The sequence below is a fragment of the Macrosteles quadrilineatus genome, unplaced genomic scaffold, assembly GCF_028750875.1.
Source record: "Macrosteles quadrilineatus isolate MER2022 unplaced genomic scaffold, UCM_ALF_1.0 Scaffold_4__1_contigs__length_99947679, whole genome shotgun sequence".
Taxonomy (NCBI): Eukaryota; Metazoa; Arthropoda; class Insecta; order Hemiptera; family Cicadellidae; genus Macrosteles; species Macrosteles quadrilineatus.
The window spans coordinates 17,746,172-17,773,434 of NW_026542597.1; the positions used below are offsets into that span (position 1 = coordinate 17,746,172).

The 27,263-nt window shown below is 33.5% G+C and overlaps 1 protein-coding gene across 1 annotated transcript; it reads left to right on the forward strand.

The window, feature by feature from the left end:
- The first annotated feature begins 158 nt into the window (after window positions 1-158).
- LOC128992164 (PAX3- and PAX7-binding protein 1-like) lies at window positions 159-26,384 on the forward strand. The gene is made up of 16 exons (XM_054415608.1): window positions 159-502; window positions 2,639-2,823; window positions 3,578-3,701; window positions 4,366-4,465; window positions 6,106-6,251; window positions 7,159-7,235; window positions 7,884-8,077; window positions 10,562-10,751; window positions 13,459-13,582; window positions 15,924-16,100; window positions 17,602-17,804; window positions 18,169-18,319; window positions 19,510-19,705; window positions 21,214-21,415; window positions 22,429-22,550; window positions 26,172-26,384. The coding sequence occupies exons 1-16, from the start codon at window positions 310-312 to the stop codon at window positions 26,215-26,217; spliced, it is 2,430 nt and encodes an 809-aa protein (XP_054271583.1). The 5' UTR covers window positions 159-309; the 3' UTR covers window positions 26,218-26,384.
- The last annotated feature ends 879 nt before the right edge of the window (window positions 26,385-27,263 follow it).

Below are 27,263 nucleotides of genomic sequence, written 5' to 3' on the forward strand. Positions count from 1 at the left end.
TTAATTCTATGGTTGAAGTTTCGTCACGATCTGTTTTTCTATATTCAATCGTTTAACGTTAAGATTAAATGTTTTACCTTAATGTCTGCCATGACCATAGTGTGAAAATTGGCAAAGCCAGCCAATAGAATAATAACAATTATTCAACATGGCGGCTCGGCAATGTTGTACGGCTGCACTTTGGAAGTAATTGAGTTTATAATTTATTTTTTATCAAGGAAGGTGTTGTGACTTGTGATTTATAAAATTTGTAGTATTCATGCTTTATTGCGGAGTTATTTAAGTTTTTATTGTTCAGTGAATAAAACCATGTCGGTGATGAAAAAGCCTCGGAGGAACATCCGCAGAAGGGATTTGGATAACGATGAAAACGATGGCGAGGAAACAGAAGTCAGCCTCCTTCAATTCAAGAAAACAACATCAAATAAGACATCCGAAGTGAAAGTTAAAAAAGAAAAAAAGAAGCCTTCGGTCCTGAGCTTTGAAGAGGAGTGGAATGATGGTAACTTAAACATAAAATTTGTAATAAAAATAAAGCCTAACCTTAAGTGTAGGGTAATAAACTTGTATGACCTCCTTGAATGTAGGCCTAGTATCCCACTTATCCTGGTAATACATGATTTAGGCTATCCACCTTTTGTATTTAGGTTTAGGCTACTTAAGGCTAGGCCTACCAAAATACTTTACAAGCCTACGAAGCTGCATTGTTTACTGTTACTGTAGTGGTGATAGTAGGGTGTGTCAACTTCTTTTTACTTGTCTTCACCACCTACAATTAACGGGTACCTACAGTTTCTTAACTGGGCTATGCTAATATCGATTGAAACTATCGATTTGATTAGGTAACTTTCATGCGATTTTTTCACCATCAGCAAGTTTGGTTGAACAGGTTAGGTTATGATAGTTAAATTTTATAGTAGACCTAGATATATTTAAAAATATCGATTATTAATCAATATTTTCAATTTGATAGGCCTAGTTTCAATTATTTGATTTATTTCTTCAAGATGTAGTTTCAATTGGACAATTTTATTCTGTAGGCCGTGTTGTATGTTGAGATAAAAATTTTTTGTTTTTGTTCATGGAAAGTATTTTTGTCTTTATTGTTAGTTATATGGTTGTAGGTTACAGTATGCTTTTTCTTCCTGGGTTTGCGTTGGACTTAATGTTTTTTTGGAGGTTTTTTGAAGGAGATGTCGTTGAGTCAGTTGATGTTCTAGGAGTTTGCATGTTTCTGCTGTCGATTTCTTCTTCTGGTGGAGGGTTGTTATGTTACACCTAGTTAGTGTTTTGGGTGCTGTGTGGCCAAGGTCCTTTAGGATGAAATTTGCTAGTTGGAAGTCGCCCAGAGGGTTCAGGTGTAGTCCGTCTTTATCGATTCGTCGGGTTGTCACTTCTTCGTTAGGGTCTCTAATAACTAGGTGTAGGTTGTCGCACATGAATCTAAGTGCCTCGTTAACTTCTCTCACATATTGTGTCGATATATCTCTTCGTAGAGAATTCCATCTATTATCCATATATCGTATCTTGGAATTTCTTATTGCTGATATCTAAGGTGTACCATAATGGTCTCATGACATCATTTGGAGTTTTTGAGTAGATGAGATTGTTTGTGACTAGCCTATATGAACTACTACTGTATGTGGTAGGGTTTGGAGTGTTGATAGGTGCTTGCTCAATGTTTGTATCCTGGCTCCCGGCATACAGTGTGTCTGAATATGTGGTGTGTGTTCCGTGTAATGTTTAATGTTCCGAACAATGGAGTCTCCTAGTATCAATACTTCTGAGTCGTTTTTAGTACTGTTTGGGTGATTTTGTTTTTGTCAAACCCCAATCTTCAGGACCTCAGTAGGCCTAGTTAATCCATACTAAGTTGTAGGAAATTTGCTAAAATAAGATTGTTATGTAATAAAATAGTGCTGTTCTATCTAACTCAACCTAACTGAACCAAACTTCTAGAATGTTAGCAAACTCCTTTTGATGTCAGAAAAAGAGTTCCTAAATCTAACAAAACACTTAATACAGCCCAGAATGCCCACAAAGCTCGATCTAACACCCTAAAGTGCCTAAATAAGAACTCCATCTATCATCATAATGTGGTAAAATTCCCTTTTAAAGAAAACATTACTGGGCACTTTGTATCATATGGATGCAACCTTTACACAGCGCGCTGTAATGGTTAAAATTGTTAGGTTGGGTTATCATACATTTTTATGACTCATCTAGTATCGTTCGATTCATAACGAAACTAGGAAAGTCCGATTTTAAACATATTTATGATTTAACCGAACCAGACAGATGCAGTAAAGTGAAATTACACCATTAAGGTCTATTGCCTATAGACCTTCAAAAGTTGTATAGCCTATATGAACAGTGATATCACCTTATAATATTTGCAGCTTGTTAAATAAAGGTAGGTCGCCTGTATTTAAATTAATGTAGTAAAACAACTATACCTAAAATAAAATAATAGAAACTGAAAATCTGTGTGGAGGCACCTAGAATATAATACTGCTATCACCAATGCTCTGCACCTGAACTAACTCAAGTACAGTAATTCAAAATTGTCATTCATTGTAAACAGCAATTCATTGTAGGCATATAGTGTCAAAATATATTTGTAAATCAATTGTTACAGCTGATGATGGTGAAGTTTTTCAAGTTAAAAAGTCATCTCACAGCAAAAAGATCAAAAAGTATATTGAAAAAGAAAAGGACAAGAAGAAGAAGAAAGAAGACAAACCTGAAGATAGCGAGGGAAGGGAGAAAACCAAAGAAATAACTTTCAATAATGAATTAACAATCAAAATAAAAAATAATCTGGTAAGTTTAATTGTCATTAAAAATATATATTTTTTAAGCGACATTTGGTATAAACCTAAGACTATTTGTCTAGTGTCTAATTTAAACAAAATCTAGCAATAGGCCTAGCCAAAAAATAAAGCTCCCAAGGTCTAACATGCTAAAGTTCTTGCCATTTTAAAGTATGATGATTTAACGCATGCATTAGTTATTAAAAATTTACTGTCTGGGTATTGTAGTTGAGTGCTTAAATAGTGCTTGCCTTCAAATCTGAAGGTCGCTGGTTGGATTCCATTGTTACCAAATGCATATGCCTTTGTCATCGGGCTAACAGTTAACTTAATGATGCTATACCAAAAGTTTGAAGTTAGATAGTAACAAGACCAGGGTATGGACTGTTCTTTTATAAAATGTTGAAGAGGCCTGTAAAAAAAGTAAACTACAAATAAAAATATGTTTGTTAAGTCCCTACCTATATCATACTAGCCCGACCTAAGTAAGAGAAAATGTGTTACATTTTCTCTCTCCATCCCCTCGATTCAGTTGTAAAATACCATTTAATGGATGTAGTCTACCAGTTGTAATGCGTTGCTCGAGATAATCTTATTTCTTTTAACTGGAGTGTTAAGTTAAAGTTTGAATCATGCCTTATGTAGACATAGTTTATGTTTAAGTTTAAAATAATGAAAAGTTAACCCTAGTAGACCAACCTAAATTAGCTCTGTGAGCATCTAAGTTACTGAGTTGGGTTTAATATTTTGTGCACATGTTTCAGCCTTTGATACCAATTTTGAATGGGAAAGAAGCAGAAATGGCCGAAATTGATGGTTCTAGCTCTGAAGATGAAAAGGCAACACACAAATACTCTCATCCCGATAGTGTTAAGCAATTGTTGAAAAGTGAGTAGTAATTTATATCCTAAATAGACTATAACCATTGCCTCCCCTAATACAAGGGGCTGCGAGACAAAAGTGGTAACGCTGCAGTTCCAGCCTATTGAAACAGCTGTTGCACTGATTTATAATGGATCGTCTGCGCATTGTCTATGTTAAAACATTTTATATTACCGGTACGGTTATAATCATGACAACAGGCCCACAGGTGCCACAATACCACATCGTATTAGAGGAAGCTATGCTATAACTTACTGAAGTGACATTTCTTGAATGTATTTGTTCATAAGATAACCTAATTCCCTAAGAAAAGAATAATTGCACAATATTCTTGATGATGCAATGTACCTAAATCAATATAAGTCAGAAATGTGCATAGCTTGGTGTATAATAATGCAGCGAATGCCCTGCTATGGTTTAGCTGTTGTAGACGCTGCAGATGTGTAACTATTGCTTCAACAACTTATGTCTTCTATTCATTTTATCTTTCAATAGCTGCCATGTTAACATCAATCACATATGCTATCTATAAGGCAAGTATGTTATTGGAACTTATGATTTGAAACAGTTAAATTGGTTTCTGTACAATGGTTAAATTTTGGATATTTTGGTGTTCTTATCTATCATATTTTCTACATTAAGTATTCCCTACTAATTATGTAATTTTCAGGTGGAAAAATTCCTGACGCTGCTATGATCCATGCCGCGAGGAAAAAAAGACAACAGGCCCGTGAAATGGGTGATTTCGTACCTATTGAGGAAGACAAACCGTGAGTTGCTAGGAGTTTTATTTATTTATATGGACTTATTCTAATCTTTATAACAACTTAGCAGACGCACAGGCACAGCCTATGTCTGCTAATTCCAGAACTAATTAGATAGGAACAACCTTTTACGCATGTATATAGTTAATTAGTTATAGTTAGTTAGTTTAGTTTTGCATAAAGAACTTTTTTCTTTTGTACATTTGGTTGTGTAATTTTTATATATGTGGTGGAATAAATTCATAATTCATTCATTCATTACAAATGCTATCTACCTTTAGTGATAATTAAATTTTTTTTAAAAAGTTTTCAGATTTTACAGTAGGCGTTATTACTGATAAGCCGGTAAATACATTTATTTGATACAGTTTGAGTGTAAATATACAATGAAATTAGGCATGTTATCAATGAGAATGAGAATCAGAAGTTTTTCATTTAGAATCCTTGTTGCCTTCTATATCTGTTCAGCTAAAGACATGATAGTAGGCCTACCTAACAATTCTGTCCGAACTCTGAACTTAAATGCAACAAACTATTTAGTTAGCAAACAAATCAGGTCAGAATGAATCTGATTTTGGTATCTAAATTCAACCAACTAGATTATACAACTTGTGCAGCTTTTTAATTTATCCTTCATTTTTATTGTATTTTTATTTTTAGACAGCCCTAACAAAAACCCTATCTTTACCATAAAATAATATTAAGGTTATTAAGGGTATTAAGGATGATTGTCCTTTCATAAACATTTTAATATATCCATTCAGTTCAAATCTAAACAACGGCTTATCAAATTAATGTACCTACTAACAATGTATCAAGTACTGTTAAAGATTTTATATGACCGTTTTTTATATACCTTGTAACATTTCTTCTCCCATAAGAGAATGGGAGGGAGACAGTGTCACAGTTTTCAACAGAAAGATCGGGCGTTGGCTTCTTTGACTGAGCGATGATTCTGCCAAAGAGCTCATCAGATCCCAGTACAGGACATAAGAAAGTCGATAACACATTACAAAACTAAATTACCTGTATATCCTCTTGCATATCTTTTTGTAATGCTAGCTTCTTTTGTTCATAGTCCACCTGTTACTAATTTTGTATGTTCTATCCTAGTAGTATTACTATTCTTATGCATCTTGTGTTCACCTATTGTATTATTTAGTATTTATTATTGCTTGTTATCTCCCGTATGTAATGGTATTATTGTACAATGGCTTCTGCCGTGAATAAACGAATTGAATTGAATTGAATAGTCTAAACGATTGCAAATTACTTCAGTACTGGCACCCTCATTAAAGTATTCTTAGTTTTGCGTATTGATTTTTTTCATTCTTTTCTAAGTAATATTAGTTTTTCCTCAGTTATTTAGATCTGTTCAACTCATTATATAGTAATTGTTCATGTTTATTTTAGTTTTAGCCAACGTTAAGGCAAAAAAATATTATTTTTTAAATTTCTTTTTATTTAAATTATTTGTTTATTGTGATCTTTTGTCCGTGAAGTGATGAGCGACAAAAGAAGACTCTCCCCACACACAGATGAACAGTCTGTGTGAGGATTTTTTTCCCTTTGTACATTTGTTATTGAGCCACGATTGTTATCTCTGAATTGTAATTTTGGAAATAAATAATATTCTTATCTTACAGATACGACAACAAGAAAGGGCGATTGGTGAGAGAGGATGAGAATGACATGTGTGACGAAGACATTCGGATCACAATGCAAGTGAACACCGCAGCTGCCGACATGGAGCGTCGCAGGGAAGCGTTCACTGCAGCCATGGATCACCAAGGTATGACAACGTCCTAAGTCTTCGCAAGCTGTTTAAAAGCAAAAATATATCATAGACTACGCACATCCTGGAGCAACATTGCCGACAATGTCACAAAATCCTGTTAACTATTTGCTGGCGTTATTAGTTTCAACAACCCCTGCTAGAAGACATTGTGAATTCATTTCTGTGATTTTTGGACCGTGTCACTGTTGCAGCACAAAAATTGGTGGTAAAAATTGGATACCAGTGTTTTTCCAGTTTTTTTATATTTTTTTAATTTTTTCCAAAAAAATACAAATGTGCAAAGCACATACAATTCAGCCACAAAACTCATTTATGACTTGTCTGCAGCAGTTATTATAATTTTTTTTATTTCACAGTGCTTTTTTATTCAATCAGTCTTTTGTTTTCCTTGTTTTTCTGTAAGTAAACTATATCATGACACAGATTTCAATATTATACCAAACTGTTGATATATGTTCTATGCATAACTGAACTGAGCAATTAGTTGTTTAATGACCACATATTTGTAGTTTTTTGTGTTTGTGATTTTTATGCAAGTTTTTACTTTCTCACCCTATGCATATTATGGAGAAAGTATTTTTTCGGCAACATTTTCAAAATTAAGCTTTGGATGAAAATCAATTTTTAAATTTTCATTTTTTATTGTATTTTTTCCAACAGTTACGTAAAAATTTGATAAAATGATAACAACGCTAACGATTTTTATTAAAATTAGAACGTTAAAGCCCTTTTAACTCTAAACTAAATTGGTACAACTTGCAACACTCTAAAAATTACGGTTAAAAACTTTTTGCCATTTTTGTGATTTTTCTAAAGCATCATAGTTACTATACTCGCAGGGTGAATTGAATGGAGCTAATAAATTAACTGTTTTCATAGTTCTAAAGGCTTTTTTTTACAGCTTCAGAAGAGAGTGATAAAGGAGAAGAAGAGGAATGGGAAAAACAACAAATTAGAAAGGGAGTAACTGGAGCACAGGTAAAAATAATTTCAAAGACTTGCAGAATGAAAAAAAGATAAGATTTAAAAGATGGGGATTACCTATATTATTACAATTTAGATTCAACGAAATTCAATAATCTTTTTATATAAGCCGACTTAGCCTGATAAGCGGTCTTCTTAGAATTTACAAAGATCTGTTCACTGAAAGTACCTTAAACAACAAATGTTTTTTGAGTCAAAAAAATATTGTGTGTCTATTTTAGACATTTAAAAACTATTTTTGGTTTCAATAATTACTAGTAAACTAATCCGCAAAAGAACATTCCCTATTCAAATCAAATCCATTTTAGATTCTACAGTGAAACCTTGATCAATCGTCAATCTAATGGATAACAGATTCATCACCTGAAAATTGTTAGTTTCAATATTTGTACTGTAGAACTCTGTTGTGCTATATGCTATATGTTAGCATGTATATAGCCTGTAAACTAAATTATACTATGTGCAATTTAGGTGAACTCTGTGTTATTTATTTCTAAAATCATTGCAATTTTCCAAACTGTAGTCATTTATAAAGGAATTTATTTTACCCACCATGGTACCCAAAAGTGACGAAAATTAAGAAAAGTTTTTTCTGTATTTCCTAAGTTTCTTGTTTTAATTCAATGTTTTTTTTTCCTACAGATAGCCGCAGCACAACAAGAAAGCATGTTTTACGGTTACACAATGCCACAAATTCCACCAGAAATGAACATGGCCGCCAACAGTCTAATTGTTGAACCTATGTCGACTTTACCGGCAGCTATGACGATGCCGGATATGATGATGGCACCATCAAAAATGGACCCTCAGTCGGTTGCTAAAAGGTTAAATGCAAGGTAAGGTTATTGTTGTTATTTCTCTGTAGATAATTTTGATCCTGTTGAGTTTAACATCCTGTGAATCCTGCCGAGAAGTAACACGAAGTAAGTGTGGATCATTTGACTCTTCAGGGGTAAGTATGTACATTGTACAGCAGGGAAATACACTACTCGGAGAGTTTGAAAGCATTCAACTTTTTATCTGTGGATATTAACCTTATTCGGTAAATCTAACCTTATGCATGCTCTAAGTTGTTGTAAGCGTTGTCTAAATGAAAATTATTCTTGCTTTTTGAAATTTACTATACAAATAAATGAAAATGTGTTTCAAACTTGTTTTCATTTCTAATTGAAGGGTCATTTCTTGGATTCCAAACACTTTCTAAACGTTTTTTTCTATGATAACGTCAATTCATGTCGTAGGTACTTTTTTATTCAAATATTTATTCATAAATTTTCTAGTAGCCTAAGTACCATTTTCAACTTGTTTGCTTCTACAGCAATATGGAATTTTCCATCAATATAAGAATAGTTAATTAATGCATGCTATGGTCGGTTTCTTATAACACACTTGCATGTATGGACATAAAAATTGTCGGACTAAAGATATTTCTTTCTTTTAAACGGACAAGGCAATAATGTGAAACTTTTAATAAGCACAAAGGCCTTTTGTAGATTAGGATGTGTTAAGAACTTCTGGATGTCTGGGTTTAACCCTCCATTTTTGTGTTCTTGCAACGTTTCCCAGCAGCAATATTGCTAATTCTACATCAATAGCACTTCAGCTGACATAGTTTTCTCTAACCGTTCACATCAATTGTAAAGCAATGTATGCGTCTTGACTGCACTGTCAGCTATGTCATTCTCATTTTTTTCTTTTTCCTATGGCAAAACTATGTAAACAATGTTTTTATTCAAGGTCAATTAACAGGGTGTCCATCGACCGGGAAATCCGGGAAAGAACTGGGAGAAAACCGGGAATTATGCGTGAATTTTGTATTTAACCGGGAATTTTTTGCCGCGACCGCGGGAAACGACGATGACGTTTCCGTGACTGCAGGAGACGACGATGGCGTTTTCGTGACCGCGTGTGATTGACAATGACGTTTTCGTGACTTCGGGAGACGACGATGATATCTCCATGACCGCGGGAGACGTTTCTGTGACCGCGTGAAACGATGATGATGTCCAACTGCCGCGGGAAAATCACTAATATGATTTTGCCGCGATCGCGCATGCGAACGATGACGTTTCCGTGACTGCAGGAGACGACGATGACGTTTCTGTGACCGCGGGAGACGACGATGACGTTTTCGTGACCGCGGGAGACGACGATGATGTCCAAAAATACTGCGGGAAATTATTTGAATTAAGCTACGATCGAGGAAGATTTTGATAACTTAACTGTGATCACGGGAGACAATTATAATGTTTCCGTTACCACTGAACAATATCAGGATTTTTCATGACCATGGAAGACACTGGTGATGTTTCTGTTGCTGAGTGAGATATTTAGGATTTTTCAGTAATCGCGGAAAACAATGATGGTGTCTCTACGACTGTGTTAGATGATTTCAATATAACCTCGATTTTGGGATGACCAAAAATTCCAAAATGGCACTCTTCTAGAAAGATTTTTTTATATTTTTTTGCAATATCTTCATTTACCTTTACGTTGTATTTATTTAATGGAAATGTGTTTAGAAGGGTTTAAAACATAAATTGGCTACGCGCGATTTTTGTAATTTCTGCATTATGATTTCTCTAGGCCACTTGGAAAACAACCCATTACTCCAAAATTATACAATATGAAAGTACATTAAGCCAGGGGTTGGTGTAGTAACCCTTAAGAAATTTTTGTAAAATTGAAATTATCAGTATTAAGACACTAGGCCTATTTATTTTTCAGGTGTCTGTACAGATATTCGATAAATTTTGGTATCGACATATCACTATTTTTAGGAAGTTATTAATAAATTGCAGGTTTAAGGATTAGTTTTTAATTTTTGGATTATTTAATCAGTAATATATAAAAATTGAATACTTGTGTCAGGCAATATTACAGCAATCATATTTTTTTCCCCCTTAACTGAGAATGCTCTTTCCGATAACTAAAATAGCGAGCTGTGTTAGAGCGCTAAAACAGCATTGCGGGAGTTGGCGCAAAACACGTTGGAAATTTTAGTATGAAAAGTAGGACCTGAACTACCTGGACATTTTTTTTTTTACTCATGAATTAGTCATGAATTTCTTCTGGTTGGCCTGGTGGACACCCTGATTAACTGCCTTTCTTCTTTGTACATAATTTTCTCTGCATTGCCTAAATCACACTATGATGCCTTACGGGGTTGTGTATTTTGGTTAATCATCATTTGCCTTAAGAGTTGTGGATTAAGGAGGTTCTACAATAATAATCATAAATTGTAATTTATGAGTTTTTTTTTCAAACACCATTTAAATTGTATGTTTTCGACCAATGTTAAACCAGCGTCTGTGCCACAGGCTCCAGGAGTTGAGGGAGATACATCAACGTCATGTGGAAGAGCGAGACGCAAAGTCTGCCGAATTGGCACAGTTGAAGGCGGAATGCGTGGCTATAAACAAGGAAGCGCCGACTCTAGCCGAACGCTTCCGCTTCTACCAAGACTTGCGTGGGTATGTGACAGACTTGGTAGAGTGTCTAGACGAGAAGGTGGGTGCCTTTATGACTTTCGGGGGGTTAGCCAACCTATCAGACACTTACTGTAGCAGTAGATCCTTGTACGACAAACTAGCGATGGTAAAATAAGAAATTTCATATACATAACCAGAGCCGACACTTAAAAAATCTAGTCTCAAATCTCAAATTAATACAATGCCATAATAATAATTTAATCTATAATACTAGAAAATTGCAGATACAAGTAAACTTTTCTTAGGACCTTCTAATACATTCCCGCTAGTACATTTGACAACAACCCTAATGACAATAAACATTATATTTTCAGTAAGGTTATTATGATGACTATCTCCCAGACCATTATTGTAGAGAGAACATAATTTAGATAAAGTCTAATTGGCATGCTATGTATTCTCGGCAATAAAATCACTTGTTGTTTTATTCAAATAATTTTGGGTTTTATTTTATTACTTATTATGGTCTTTAGGTCTATCTGTCTGTGTAATAACTATCCATGCTCATTGGATTTTTGTACTTAAAGCTTTCAATGTATTATTGAAGCGATGGATGATTCTAGGGTTTTATAAGCTTACATAATCATACCTTGAGTAAATTACACACTTGCAGTAAAGGTTTGGAGCCGAACCCCTGATGCTGTCTATCCAAATTAGTTGCTTCAATTTCACCTTCCTTTTTGTGTAGTATTGTGATAAAAACATTTATTAGTGTTATTATATTACTCTCATATTGTTTCAAGTTTGTTACTGCAAAATGATAAATATTTTGTTTACTTTCTAACCGCCGCTTAACTCCTATATTTTTGTTTTGTGTGTGAAAAATAATTTATGTAGCCGTAAATTTAAAATCGTTCACGCCCGAAGTTCAAATTTGAAGAAATCAAAATTGCTTTATCATGTAAGTGTCTGATGTGTCTGGTGCATGGGGCTATTTTAATCTTCTCTGTATTTTGTTCAAAACGTTTTTTGTACAATTTGTTGTTTCAGCAGTTAGAATCTCTTCGGTATAATTGAAACTGGACCTTAATTGGAGTAGACTCAATGCAAAAAAGTGGTATTTTGTTCTGTGAAAGAAAATACAATTCCAAATCTTTGACTATTGAATGTTATTCTTTTTTTCAATAAGTATCAACACAATTTGATAACAAGATATAAAAAAAATACTGTCATAAACTTACATTTGTATAACTAAATACCCCATTCGCAGCAAACCTGCAAAGTATAAAATTTTAATTGCTTTATTGAGTCTTAAGCATTCTCATGACAAAAAAATATTTTTTTAAATCTACACTTAGTACACTATCTACACTTGATGGGCAAACAAATAACGAATTCTGCCATATCCATGAAGTTCTATCCAGAAACAAGCCATACCATACCAGAAAAAGTACTGTCAATAGCACTATTAACATTTCTTCGACATGTCTTGTTCAAACATTTTTTTGGGCTTTTGAGTTATGAAAACATTCTTTTTAATATCCTTTTAACAGTTCTTAAAGCGTAGGTAGAAGTGGCTCTCAAGTAAATTTATAACAATCTTGAATTCTTTGAATTCAAAACGTTTATCAAAGTTTATGTTCATGCTAAATTTATTGCCTTATCTCGCTAAATTTATTTGTTGAAACTCCCAACAAGCATACTTGTATCAGCCAAATGCTTTATTAGGCAGAACCCTTACAATTATACCCTTTATAAAATGATACAGTATAACCTTATCTCACTGAACAATTGTTATATTACCTTTCAGTAACTTGTGTTATACATTACAAAATGATTATTGGTTGTATCGACCGTGTGGATAGTACCCATTTTCGCTTACAAGTAGCGCTTTACCTTAACTCGTTCGCTGCAGCCCACCAATGGCAGGCGTAGCCCGGGTGCAGGGCAGCGTCAAACGAACCCTTTTGGCTTTAAATATTTTGGTCTGGCGAATAGTAAATGACATGCGGTGATGTGCTGTGTTTCGACAAGAGTCGACATAGTTTGATAAAACACTCACAGATAGCAGCACTGTCTGGAACTAGCCGCTCCTATTGTATTGCCATTGGAGGGAGAAAGACGGGACGACAAGTTGATTTCTAAGCTTGTCAGAAGGGGATTTTACAAGGAAATTTACTACCAACCTACACCACTTTAAAGCACCCAATCCTAGCTAAAGGCAGACAGAATTTGAATGGAATGAAGGTGATGCCGGCACTCACTGGTGAGCGTTCAGTGTGACAGAGAGGAAGTAGAGCACTCACGGGTGAGTGGCCCGCAGCGAACGTGTTAAACAGTACATAAAGTATATCACCACGATAATAGACATAAACCTTACAAAAAAGTGTTCTTGGGGATTTCTATAAATTTTAATGTTTTTTGTGAAAAGTTTTTGCTACATCAACTCAAGCTTTGCTGTTTTGATAAACAGATAAATACTTACAATTAATAATATTGATTTTTTTATTTAACACAAAACAGCACACTACACGCCAAACAGTTTTGAAAGAAAATACATCTTTTCCTAGAGTAATAATGTATACTTTGGTAGAATATGACAAATATTATATATTAACTGTAGGAATATAGGTCAAAGGCATTTTATAAAACCTCCATAAAAGCTTTCTTAAAAGCTTCCATATTGGTGTGTTTACCTACTTCTGAAACGAGACACTGTCTAAACAATTTTGTCTTTGATTGAATCCAGTTTTGAACATGTAAAAACTGTTTCTTCCTTGTTGCAGATTGTTGTACTGTCGAGCCTTGAGCAGAGGTTGTTGACTCTATATCGCAAACGGACGATGGACCTGATAAACCGACGCAGACAAGATATGCGCGACCAAGCGGAAGAACTTTCTCCGGCAACCAGTCAGTAGACTTGCATTCATTTAGTTGCTGGCAGCTGTTATAACAAATTTAACCGCCTTATCAATCTTTAAAATCGGATTTGACTTTTGAGCTGTCACAGACTTTTTTTACAAAGCATATTTTTATGCAGTAGTTTTTACTTCTCTGCCTAAAATGGTCATGAAGAAGGCTCGCTGGACTATTCTCAGTCGCGGAAAGAACTAAATTTGAGTTATAGATGATTTCTATTCTCCAAAACATACTTAAGTTTTTTATGTATAATGCATAATTGTTAATGTTGAACTTTGAACAAAACTTTGAATTTATCTCAATAATTTATTGATTGCACAAAAATTGATTCAATTATACTTGCCCCTGCTTAAATAATCATGCATCAATAAAAAACGTGTCTTTTAAAGCCCTTCACTCTTACACTAAAAATTACCAATATGTGTAGTTTGATTTATGTAACTATCAATTAACAACAATAAGTAAGGGTTTTGACAAAATGTCACAATTAATACTTGGAGACTGTTTGATATATTGTGTAGTTAAATAACTAAACTAAGCTTTTTTGGATTTTTAGTGAGGACATCAGGCGCACCTGGGAAAAAGTCCAAACTAGCACTAGTTCTGCGTTAAATTGGACTTTCCCCACTCAGATAGGCCTGCTATCCTGGGCCACTAAGCACCATAAAATCCTACTTCCCTTGGCACGTGTGCTCTATTTTACATTCTCAACCACTACTATGATTTTATCGAAATTACTTGTTTCAAGACCTAACAATTATTACGTTTTACTTAATGTCTAATCATTTCATGAACTTAACTGTTTTATATTTTGTGTAAGAATTAGAAAAATAATTAACATTTCTATGAATATCATAAATTCTAATCCATTTTACTAGATTTTTTATACTAATTTGATCGTAGCTGATATTTTATCATATTTAATCAGACATCTACATGTTTCACCATTAATGGCATCGTCATAGTAGCAAAAACAAAATTGACATAACTGACACACGCACACAAATAATAATTACAAAACAAACATTTAACACTAATAAGCCTAATGATTTTTTTTAATCGCCGCTTGTTTCTGGATTTGAATGATACATACGGTAACCTTAATACTTGTATAAATAAACGTACGATTTGGTTTATCCTCTTTTATTAAATCATTTGAAAGTTATTAGCAAAAAGATTATTGATTTTTTTTGGTTTTCAATTTTTATAAATTAATCGGAAAGCTAGTATATTTGATTATTGATGCAGTATCCAATAGTCAATGCTAGTATTTAATTCTGTATTTGAGTAGACTCTTTAAAGTTTGTTAGTGCATGATGCAAATTCACTTGCTTTGTCAAGGTGCAACATCAAAAATTGTTTTTAAATGTGCCAGAGAGGGTATTTAATAAGATCATTAACAATTTTAAATCTGATTTATATCTACAAATTACCAGCTTTATTATTTACGTATGTTATATGACTAGTTATTTTCAGATTGACTCTTATATGCCTCATGGTAGAGTTTGTCAGAAGTAATGACTTGCGTCATCATTAGCTTGTGTCTCGATTAGCATTTGGTCGGTTAAATACTACTTTTGTGTTCTGTGTCATTTTCATGTTTAAAAACTTTAAGCAAACTTCACTCTGAGGAATTTTCAACCCACATAACCTGAAGAAGCCCTTAACAGCAGCACAAAACAGCTGTTAATATGTTCAACTACAATACATCAATTTGAAAGTAACACAGGTTACTTTAACCTTAATTTGGGGAGTGTGGCGATCTAGAGGTTAAAAGATTTGTCATTTTAATTTAGTTTTATACAGTCTAAAAAGGAAATAATACACATAAGAATTATATTAGAGGTGTCCGATAAGTGTAAAGTAAACCAAAATTATTTACTTAATGCGGTGTCTTCTGTGTGAACAAAGTCAAAGTTACTATGAGTATCTTTGCTTGAAGTTCATTTTTGGTGTTGGTAAGTTTATGTTATTTAAAGGTTATTGCCAACATGTATTACGTAACGATTAGTAAAAAATGTGAAAACTTTAAAAACCGTGATGAAAAATGTCGGCAGTATTCCCTAAAATTATTGAGTTTGTTGAAGCAACTATTTAGTAGCATCCTTAACCGAATTCCTTGAAAATATGCCTGTATCTCTTGAATCAAGTTATGGGTATTTTACTGCAGACTTGATTTGGAGATTGAACAGTGCTAAACTTGTATTTTTAACTACTTATTCAACTTATTAGTTGTATGTTGAAGTTAGTTTTTCGTAGGTTGAATACAAAGTTAAATAAAACTGTATGATTTTCAGATTTTTTATACTTAACACAAATATTACTTTGACAGAAAACACAGTAGCCAAACGAGATGAGATGCAGACAAGACGGGCGGCCGAGCGAGAAGGGCGGAGAATTAGACGGATGAAGGCTCGTGAGGCGAAGGGAACGCAGAAACACATCGAGGGAATGAGCAGTGATGACGAAGTGACGGAGATGGAGACTGCGATGTTCCGGAGTCAGAGAGGTAGAGTTTATATCTGATGAGTCGAGTATTTTTAATCTACTCTAGTGAAAGTTTTCCGATTCTGCTTCCACTCAATTTTTCTATCGCACTGTTGACTTTTTGCAGCAACTTGGAGAACTATTTAAGCTCAAGTCCTTTTTTCAGATAAATTTTTGCGTGCCCATTTAACAAATTTGCGTAAAAACGGGTTTTCCCCAGTCAAAATCCCCTGCGGAAAATCCTATTTAGTCTGTTGGATTAGGCTGGTAGGTTAGTGAGTCCATTTAAAATGTAATTCAATCCACATGCTATCAAAATCAAAGTACTTACAGTGACAAAGGACACAATTGATATACAAATGACTTAAAGTTAAAACAAATAAAAAAGTTGTTATTTAGTTTCTAAAGACTGGGACAAATTATACTGTCCCAGACCTAGGTCCTCCTTGAAAACTACAATCATATCTACTATCTTAAAGGGAATTTGACAACAGTGGCTTTCTAGATTACATTGTGAGATTTAAAAAATTACAGTACTATTTGGAGTTGTGGTAAAAATTGATTGTTTGTCTTTGAGTAAACCTAACCAAACTATTATATAATTTTAACTAACTATTATATATGTTACTACCATAGACTAAGCAACACAAGTAGACTCCTCATCCCATTGTAAATTTTGAAGCTTGTTTTTTGCGTCTAGTTCATGTACGTCCACACTGATCGCTAGTGTAGACAACATTTTGTTTCTATTATTTTAGGGTTATTTTGATGATTTTGTGCTTTACCATTTGGTTATATAACTAGGAGACCAGTTATTGTTTATGTTAATATCGTTTTATTAGGTTAAACGAGGTTTTAAATTACTGCAATAACAAGAAACAAATTGTAAACAAAACATAACCTCTATAGTTGGACGTACAGAACTAACAATAAAATTGGCTTCAGCTGTTCCATTAGGATGACTAATCTACTAAGGGAGTATGTTTTATCTATGGTTACTACATTATAGTAGTTTACACAACGATCACATAAAGATAATGTTAATTGTTAACGACATGAGTCAAAATTTTAAGGTACGATCCTCGGTGAGTGCCTTAGAAAATTCTACGAGTGTCATTAAGACTATCTACGCAAGTTGCGTACACTACTTTACCTACAACAGTGTTTTAATTACTAGCAATAACTACTAATAGCTTCTAAGAAAGGTTATGTTTTCGTTAAAAACCTCTCAGTGCCACTGACAGTGATGCAACGAACCATTGAAAACCAAACACTAATTGCACTGCTCATTGACAATTAAATTGGTCAAAACAGCTGATTAGTTGACAACACAATTTCACATGTCTCTCAATCCCTCAACGTTTTTGGTCCGTTACCTGTGTTGTTAAGTAAAACAACAATACTGTTAGTGTTAAGTGAATCTTGTCAATTCTAAGAACTGAACTGAAACCGCTACTTTAAAAAACCGTCGTAGGTAAAAGTATTAACACAACTGCTGTGATAATAATGGATTTTCGTTGCAGAGCAAGTTCAAACTGAAGCTAGACACATGTTCGAAGATGCTTTGGATGAATTTTCAACAGTTCACGGAGTGTTGCAACGTTTTGCCTTGTGGAAGAGAACAGATAGAGATGCCTATGTGGAGGCTTATGTACATCTGTGTCTGGCGAAAGCTCTGGGACCTCTGATAAGACTACAAATATTATTGTGGTCTCCACTAAGCCAGGTAAGCATGGAAAGGGTTTATATTAATTCTGGAGTTTTTAAGGGATGGACTTTTAAATAATACCAGCAGACTAACTAAGCCCAAACTCCCTACCTTAGGAACTTACTTAAAGAGAAGATGGAAGCTCTTTGTTTGAAGTTCATTTTCGGGAATGGTTTGCTAAGTTGTGTTTAAGGGATCTTTGCAAACATTTTCTATCACTAATGTTTCTGGTATCTTTTTACACTCAAAGTACACTCTTTTTCACTTTTAATGTACAATAAAAAGTACAGTAATATTTTAGTTTGTATGTTTTTTAATACTAGAAGTATAAGTTTGTCTATTTATGTATATCTTTTAATTAGTCCAATTTGTTTTTCCCCAGGGTGAAATGGATTTAGAAAGAACAGGATGGAACCAGAGGTTATTATTTTATGGCATTCAAGGAAATGAAACGGAAGACATTTTGAAAGCAGACCCAGATATTGAACTTGTGCCAAAAATAGTGGAGAAAGTAATCATTCCTAAACTTGATCGTAAGTATATCTACCATAGTTAGTGAGCGTGTTAGAAGTAAAGTTTACCAATCCTAAGTTTTACTTTGATTTTTTTGGCTGCACAAAGAATAATTCGTACTGTGCTGACCAAAAGGTCAGTCTTTCTTCATTCCACTCTTAAAAAATCGTGAACAGTGGCAAAATGTTAAGTTTATTTTTTAAATATTTAATTGTTTCTATATTTAGATTAGGCCTAATTATTTTCTTTCATTCCTTTACTCCCTAAGATTAAATTTCTTAGACAAGTTCTTCTCCTCAAAAATATCATTTCGAATGGGGAGTTAGGTCCTTTACTGTACTTTTAATAGGGAACCACTTTTTTACCACAGTGCAAACAAAGACACATGACTGAAAGGATGATTATCTATTTAAATTTTTAAGTTTTAGCTGTGGTGTTTTACCTTGTTGACAGTTTAAACGTTATTTGTCATTTGTCATATCATTGTCGTACCTTGAAAAAAAAATGAAATTCAGGGTTTGACAAGAAAACAATTTTTAAGCCTTGAATGATTTTGTAAACATCGAGTTTTTTATTTTGTGCCATTTATGGACATGTTTTTAGAAGAGTTTTTTTTTTTCATTTTCCGTGTTTATTTTGTAAATGATAAAATTGTAATTTTTCAAACTTTCATTTATGAGAACGGTCCTGGTCTTGTTACCATCTAAAATTTACTATTATATAACATCGTGAATTAGTAGCCGAATGACAAATGGCATCGAGGTCCAAAACAATCTTGCATTTCATTGCATTTCATTTCATTTCAAACAATCTTTATTCTTTTAGTACATATTTACAGTACATTGAACAGTGTCGAAAAGTGATTCTTTATTACAACTTAAAACTGTTTTCTAACTTATTCCTACAATTTTTTTACCGGATAAAAAGAAGGCTATTTATACTATTACAATAGAGATTCTCAACAAAACAAATAACAATCATAAATAAAATAAGAAAGCAGTAAAATATTCTAAACATCCAAAAGCCCTTCAAGTCACAGAAGTTTTTGAATTAAACAGTGAATTTGAACAGTGACTTAAAGATTTGAGGGCAAGCTCTATCACTACTTGGCTACTTAGACAGTTAATCTGACCTTTGGCTTAACCTTACCTGCATGTTTAGGTTGCAAAATCGAGACTACTGCAATGCTAATTAAACATTATGTTGGCAGAGTTAGTGTCGGCCCAGTGGGACCCTATGTCCAGATCACAGAGCCTGTCATTGGTCAATGTGGTGACCAAGCTACTGCAGGACTATCCCACTCTGGGTCCTAACAGCAAGTCACTCACTCAGCTGGTCAACAACATCGTGGACAAGTTGAAGGATGCTGTGGACAACGACGTCTTCATCCCCATATACCCCAAGGCGTAAGTATAGGATCAAGTAAAAACTTATTGTGGACATTCCCTCATGGATAGTAAAAAATCCAGATTAACCAGAAAGGTATAGTCATACAGTATGGTGCTAAGGGTATCAATACGTACATTTGACGAAATGCCAGCCATTTTACTATACACAAGGGTATTGACACGTAAGTTTGACGTACATGCGTTCCAAGAAACCGCCTAGCAAGGACATAAAGAAACACACTATGACCCAACCAAGGCAGCCATAACATGGCAACTGACTGCTGAGAGCACTGCTGGAAGAAGGGTTGCGTCGGTTGAGGGGGGGGGACGCTAAACATTACTCGCCCTACGTTAAGTTTACGTGTGATACCCATCTAGGGTTTGTATAGTAGTAGATTTGTAATCTTTATGCAGCTGAAGACAATTTTCTAATGTCCGTCTGGTGCCTGTAGGGCGTGTTTTTGATTTATGCTTATGTTTATTGTTATTTCTGTTATTTAAAAATAGAAAACCAACAGAATAAAACAATATGATTGTGCAAATATCCTAACCTCTGGTTTTTTAACCAAACAGTAAAGCACATATCGTAAAATTTACCAATTTAGGGCGGAGAGAAATTATATTGGCACTTGAGCTCAACATCACTAACACATAAAATAAAACCCAACATTTAAACTTTTCGTTTTTATAGTCAGATTGAAAGGAATCTAGAAAAAATTATATTTATTAAATTATATTAGCATTATATAGGGTTTATTTTTTCCCGAATAATCAAACTCTTGATAATTCAAATTGATTTACTTGGCCCACCAATTTTGAAAAATCAAGAGTCTACTGTATTAGGCATTTATTATGTTCAATTATTTAAGATTATTTGTGTCTGATGATGTGGATTTGGATTGTAATGCTAGGCCTAAATAATTTCAAAATCAAATATCTTCACTTGACTGTTTTTAGATTTTTCAAACTGATGTAAGCAAACCTACTTTTCTCTATGTTTTATCAACTTTTTCCACAAACGTTAACCAATTAAAAAGATAATCACCACTATCAATGGTTTTTAATGTGATAATTTAGGCTACAACACCTTTGACCTTGCAAAGTGATAAAAATGCTGATAACGTGATTCATCTCTTAAAAATATTCTGTCTGGTCAATAAACCAGATTTTCTGTAACTGTTGTAATTTTGCATTGACAATTTTCATATCATTATAGAAAATAATATTTTGCTGTCACCAATATCAAATATTTTGTGACAGATTCAAAGAATGTGAGTGTCTGCAGCAAGTTAGAGTTTTAAGAAAATAAATAGAATTTAGATTGGCTAAATTGTATACTTAAGTTTAATTATCCCAAGAAACACACGGAGAAGGGTCCACACAAAGTTTAGTTAGCTTGAGATTCATGGCTTACTCAAAATTTGTACAAAATTTGCGACAGCTGGTCCATATATATGAGTCATCTACTTTAGTATCCAATAGTCAATTTACGCAACTACAGGTCATAACATTCACTTTGCCCATAGCACCACGGATGGAAGACAGGCAGTGTTTTTCCAGCGACAGTTTGCCAGCGCAGTCAAGCTGCTGGGCAACATAGTGAGGTGGCAAGGTCTACTCAGTGACGAGGTTGTGAGTCAAGTAGCGTTGGACTCTCTACTCAACAGGTATCTGCTCATGGCCATCAGACTGTCCGAACCTATAGAAGCGGCTCATAAGTGTCATATGGTAAGTGCTGCTCGTTTACAAGTAAAATAGCTAAATCCCGCAAACTAAGTATCTGATGATTTAGATGTCTGAATTTCTCTACCAAAACACCAAGAGGTTTTACATAAGTTGTTAAAAACCCAGCGCCAGTGCTTTTTGTCCAAGCGAGCGACTGTGGTAAATTGCAGAACTCGGTAGCTTTGTTACACATCGCTTTTGCCATTTAGACTTAGCACTACTTGTGGACAAGTTCAGGACAAGACCAAGAAATTGTTCCTTAATGATTATTACAAACAATAATATATAAGATATTATATTTTATAGATTTTTCCAAGAATGATGAAAGCTTACATTTGTGACAAAAACCTGTGTGAAGAGTCCTTTAGCAGTGTTCAAATTTGTATTTTGTCACAGGGTTGGATAGTATTAGGGATGTGTCAAATCCGAAATCTTGAATCCTCCGAATCCTAAGAAAAGATTCTGATTCAAGTTTCAATTAAAAAAATTTAATAATTTTCTTTTAGAATAGAATTATAAGGCATATACTGTGACATTGCATAACCATAAAGGTTATCAACATTGTAATATACACTATACTGTGACATTGACTAACCATAGAGGTTATGGACGTTGTACTATACAGTACTGTGACATTGCCATTTTATGAACAGAGTATACTATGGATCAACGAATTTAAAATTAATAAATGTACCTACAACAACTATAAATAACCAATAATGAATATTTGCCGTGCAAATAAAGTATACCGACCGACCTTCGATTTAGGTTAATAGGTTAAAAGATGTAACCGATTAGTAGTCTGTTATTTTTGCGTTGTGTTAAAAGTAATTGCGTAACTTTTCATTGCAAAAAGTAGTCATTTATTTTTATTACATACATTCTCATATTTCTTTGGTATTTAGAATGTAGGACTATTTAGGTATCGTAGAAATGAAGCTAAAGCCTAACACTCTTTAAGTATCAACACTTAACTATTGTACTAAGTATTAATTACCTACCATATTGTTCGGCAGGTGGGGAGTGTACTACCGAGGGTTTGGCTGCATACTGTCAACGCACCCTCCCAACTAATGCCCTTCCTCAACCAAGTGAGAACTATCTCACTGCAACTGGACATCAATAAACCTCTTCAAAGGTAACTTGGTCACAACACAAACAAAAATTACTAGTTAATTGAGGGGTGCGAGTAGCTAAACTTGCCTAGCCTGAAAGTCTTAGAGTGGTGTAAAACCAAGCCAGAAAATCGAACCGAACTAATTCTTGCAGTATTTTCACTATTGCAGAAAGTGTTTGGGAAGAATGTGTGATTAAAAATGTTCACGTCACTGGTAATAATTGTAGGGGACGATTGTGATTTTTCCGCAGCTGTGCTAGATTCTTGTTATTTGGTCATGTGAAGATGATCTCGATGTCACTGGAATATTGGGAAATCATCACGAGGTCTTGATAATAGCAGGATATCTTTAGAATGTCATCTCGATCATGGGCGATTAATTTTTATTTTAATAAAACTATCAATAACAACGTATTTTATTTATTTAAAATTGTAAATACAATTCCTTTCTAACAACTTTCATGCTAATATATCTTTACTTAATAGTTAGTTTCCGATTCATCAATATGATTTGAATTAGTTGAGTTATTTATTAGTAGTAAATATCATTGTATGCTTACTTAGGCCACTCTGCGACTATACCTATCTCAGGAAGTGCTGCCTTTTTTAAAACCAAAATTATATGACATTGTTGAGTTCTTTGTTTTATCACACTCTAAACTAAATTGCAATAAAGACGCTCTTAAATTTGTCTATATTTTTTTTATGTCACATTCCTCATTGTAGTCTTCCAGTTAGAATTGCTTGCAAGATTGTAATGCCATGAAATACAGGGTGTCCGGTCATAAGTGTTAAATAAAATTTTGCATCAAACTACATGGTAATGGTGACATAATGACGCACATTAGAGGTTCCCAACCTCAACCGTTAGGGAATAACAAATAAATTAAGATTTTTCAAAATTATTATAGTTGTTATGAAAAAGGTTATATTACTCTGTTAAAAATGCACTAATTGTTAATTTAAATGTCATTTTCAGAATCCTCACAAAATTTTAAATAGATATAACACATAATCGTTGGGGTACGGAAAAAATTCTATTTAAATTTCTTCGTTAAACAATTATTTTTAATATTGACGAAAATTTAAATAACATTCAGCAATTTATTTCTCGGTTACCGAGTTCCGCTGAGCTAAACAAATATTACTAAAAACTTCCTTATTTAAAGGGCTTTACAATGATGTATAACTACAATTATCTACTGTCAAATCTATGGTGAATGTTATGCACTTTTGTGAAAAATCACGGTTAAACCAAAAAAGATATTGTAAAAAATAATGAATTTTACTTACTATTTTATGAGCTGACCACTGATGATGAGGGTTTGTGTAATTAATGATTGACCAGACTACACTTTCAACAAAGTAAAGAGTTTTTGGGAAAATTTGTTATTAAAAAAAAACACAATACATTAGTAAAAACACACAATACAAATCAAATCTATGACATACTTCGTCCGAAGCACATGGTGGAATCACAGTTTGGGTGTAAAGTGTCCTCCGTTTTCCCGCAAGCAGGCCCTAGCTCGCTTGTAAATTGTGCCAACTGTGACCTCGTACGTCAATTTTTCCCTTACTTTCCCTGCAGCCTCAAAGATTCTCTATTCTCTACCGTAACTCAACGTCAGAGTTTACAACAGTCGAGTAAACTAGACTTTACATGTAACCCCAAACAAAAAAATCTAACGGGCTCAAGTCTGGAAATCGAGGAGGCCATGTCATACTTCCTCCACGTCCAATCCATGTCGGGTAGTTTTGGTAAAGCCACAACCGAACTTCCGCGAGTTAATTGAAATCTTATCTGAAATATAAAAAAATATACGATAACCATTACTTTATCACAAACACATTTTGCTACTACATGTTTCTTTTCTTAGCTTAATAGTTATAAAAAAGCGTTGCATGCGAGAAAAAAATACAAGTTATTCGTTGCCTGCAGTTAAATTAGTTTTTTGGATGCAAACGCTATAATTCAATGGTTTGGCGACAGTTTATTGAAAATCAACACAGACAAAACACAGCTCATTAACTTCCGTTTATCAAATCATTCAAACCGATCAAACAGTGGGTTTAGTCTCCTTCTGGATGAAACTGAGGTCCACCCTACACCAAATGTCAAGTTCCTTGGGTTGATCTTAGACGAGAATCTTAGATTTCATGACCATATCAATTACATTTCAAAAAAACTCAGTTCTGGTATTTTCGTTCTGCGTAACCTCAGGAACAATGAGAATCTGGAGATATTGTTGACGGCATACTATGGGCTAATTTATCCTCACTTAGCATACGCCGTTCCTATTTGGGGTTGCGAGTGCCAGCAGACTAAAATGTTGTTTAAACTCCAAAAAATGGCTGTGAGAACTGTTTTCTCTCTAAAAAGGCGTAAATCATGCCGTAAATATTTTTTTAATTCAAAAATTTTGACATTCCCATCTATTTACATTCTTGAATCTTTAACATTTGTGAAACAAGAATTTTCTAAATTTGACTTTTCTGTAAAACACCAATACACATTGCGCAATTCACACACATTACCAATTCCTAAACATTCAACAACATTTTTCAAGAAGCACTTACTGTACAATGGCATAACACTTTTTAACTCACTTCCACTTCCTCTTAAACTTGAACCAAACCTGCTAAAATTTAAAAAGCAATTAAAATCTTTGTTGATAAAGTTTACCTGTTACAGCGTCCAAGAATTTGTAAATAAAATCAGCTCAATGAATAGTGATGTAGCTTAAATATGTATATAGAACTGTATAGCTTTTAGTACTGCATAAGACCTCTGTAAATAGTTGTAATGATGACTTAGCCAATACAAATTGTATAATATTTTGTTAATTCTGGCTTAATAAACGATTTGATTTGATTTGATTTGATTTGAAATGTATTATTCTTTACAATAGCTTTTCTTTGCCCTACCATGTTTTTTCACAACAATGATTGAATTGCATTAGAAAATTTGAAACTTGGTAAAACCTATTATACACCATTGTAAAGCCCTTTAAATAAGGCAGTTTTTAGTAATATTTGTTAAACTCAGCGGATCTCGGTAACCGAGAAATAAATCGTTGAATGTTATTTAAATTTTCGCCGGTATTAAAAATAATTGTTTAACGAAGCAATTTAAGTTAAATATTTTTCCATACCCCAACGATTATGTGTTATACCTATTAAAAATTTTGTGAGGATTCTGAAAATGACATTTAAATTAACAATTAGTGCATTTTTAACAGAGTAATATAACCTTTTTCATAACAAATACAATAATTTTTGGAAAACCTTAATTTATTTGTTATTCCCTAACGGTTGAGGTTGGGAACCTCAAATGTGCGTCATTATGTCGCCATTACCATGTAGTTTGATGCAAAATTTTATTTAACACTTATGACCGGACACCCTGTATATTCTTTATTGTCTTTTGAATCTTTACAAATTATCTACAAAGTCATGAAACAGCTGTAGCTATAGCTTGGTCAGTTAATGATTGCAATACTCAAAATATATAACGAAAATGGGGGAGACTCATTAGACTACTCAAAAAAATACAAATGAAAAATTTAATTGTAAAAAACTCACCCAAGCTGTAGAATGGGTTAGTGTTAACGAAGATTGTAAAAACAAATTGTTATGTTCCAGGGATGCTTATGATAAGCTGAGTGGAATTCTGAAGATTGCACCTTGACAACTGTCTTCTTGAATAGTTTTCACCAATTGAAAGAATAATATAATTTTAAAAATAACTGTAAATATGTACAAATTTTTAAATTATTCACAGTGTTCTATAAAATGTGCATCATTCTATTATTTTTTAGAATTTTTGTGAATAAATATATTGTAGAAATATTTTTGAATTGCCACCTTTTTTGACCACCTCTCAACTCTGAAAAAAGGTGTTAAAAGCCTGTTCTATCAGTTATTTATTTTGTGAACACATAAGCTAGTAAAGACGGTGAACTTTTAATTTAACTCCCTGAGTAAGTAGGTTTTACATATCAGCAAAAGGTTATAGCAAGTCAAATTATATAAAATATTGTGGACGGGTAGTTCAAGGACATTTAATCTCTGTTTCCATAAGTCAAGTGATTTTGGAAGAATTACTACATCCATGAAACCTTTATAATTATTTTTAAACAAACCATCTGAACAACATCAGACCTTTTAACTCTGCATTTTTACAGGTAAATGTAATGACACCATTACATCAACTAACCAAAAGAATGCCATTTGAATAAAATAAAAATGTGACAGATTAATTCGAACAATTTGTATCGCTATTAAAAAAAAATAATGTTGTAAACATAGGTTACTGGTAACAAAGGTGGTACCATGTAGGCTACAGTGTCATGACAAAGATAACATGGAAAACATTTTGGGGATATGGGTAAATGGGGAAATTTTTTTTGAAAAGACTAACAAAACAAGGTGTCAGCGTCTAAAAAATGATAAAATGTTAACAAGAAATGTTGATTATTTCAAACCGTTATGAACAACGTGAGTAGTTCCATTAATGACATAAGCTTTTTAAACTCATAAAAATTATGACTGTTGTTAGTTTAAAATAAATCCTGTAATACTGGTACTTTACAATCCTTTGTTTTCGAGCAACAGGTACACTAGTAAATAAAAAGGTTGAAAACATTTTATTTCAAAAATGTTATAAGTAATTTGGTTGATGAGTGATAATAACGTGCAAAGTTTAAAATAATATGAATTTGTTTTTTGTTTTAT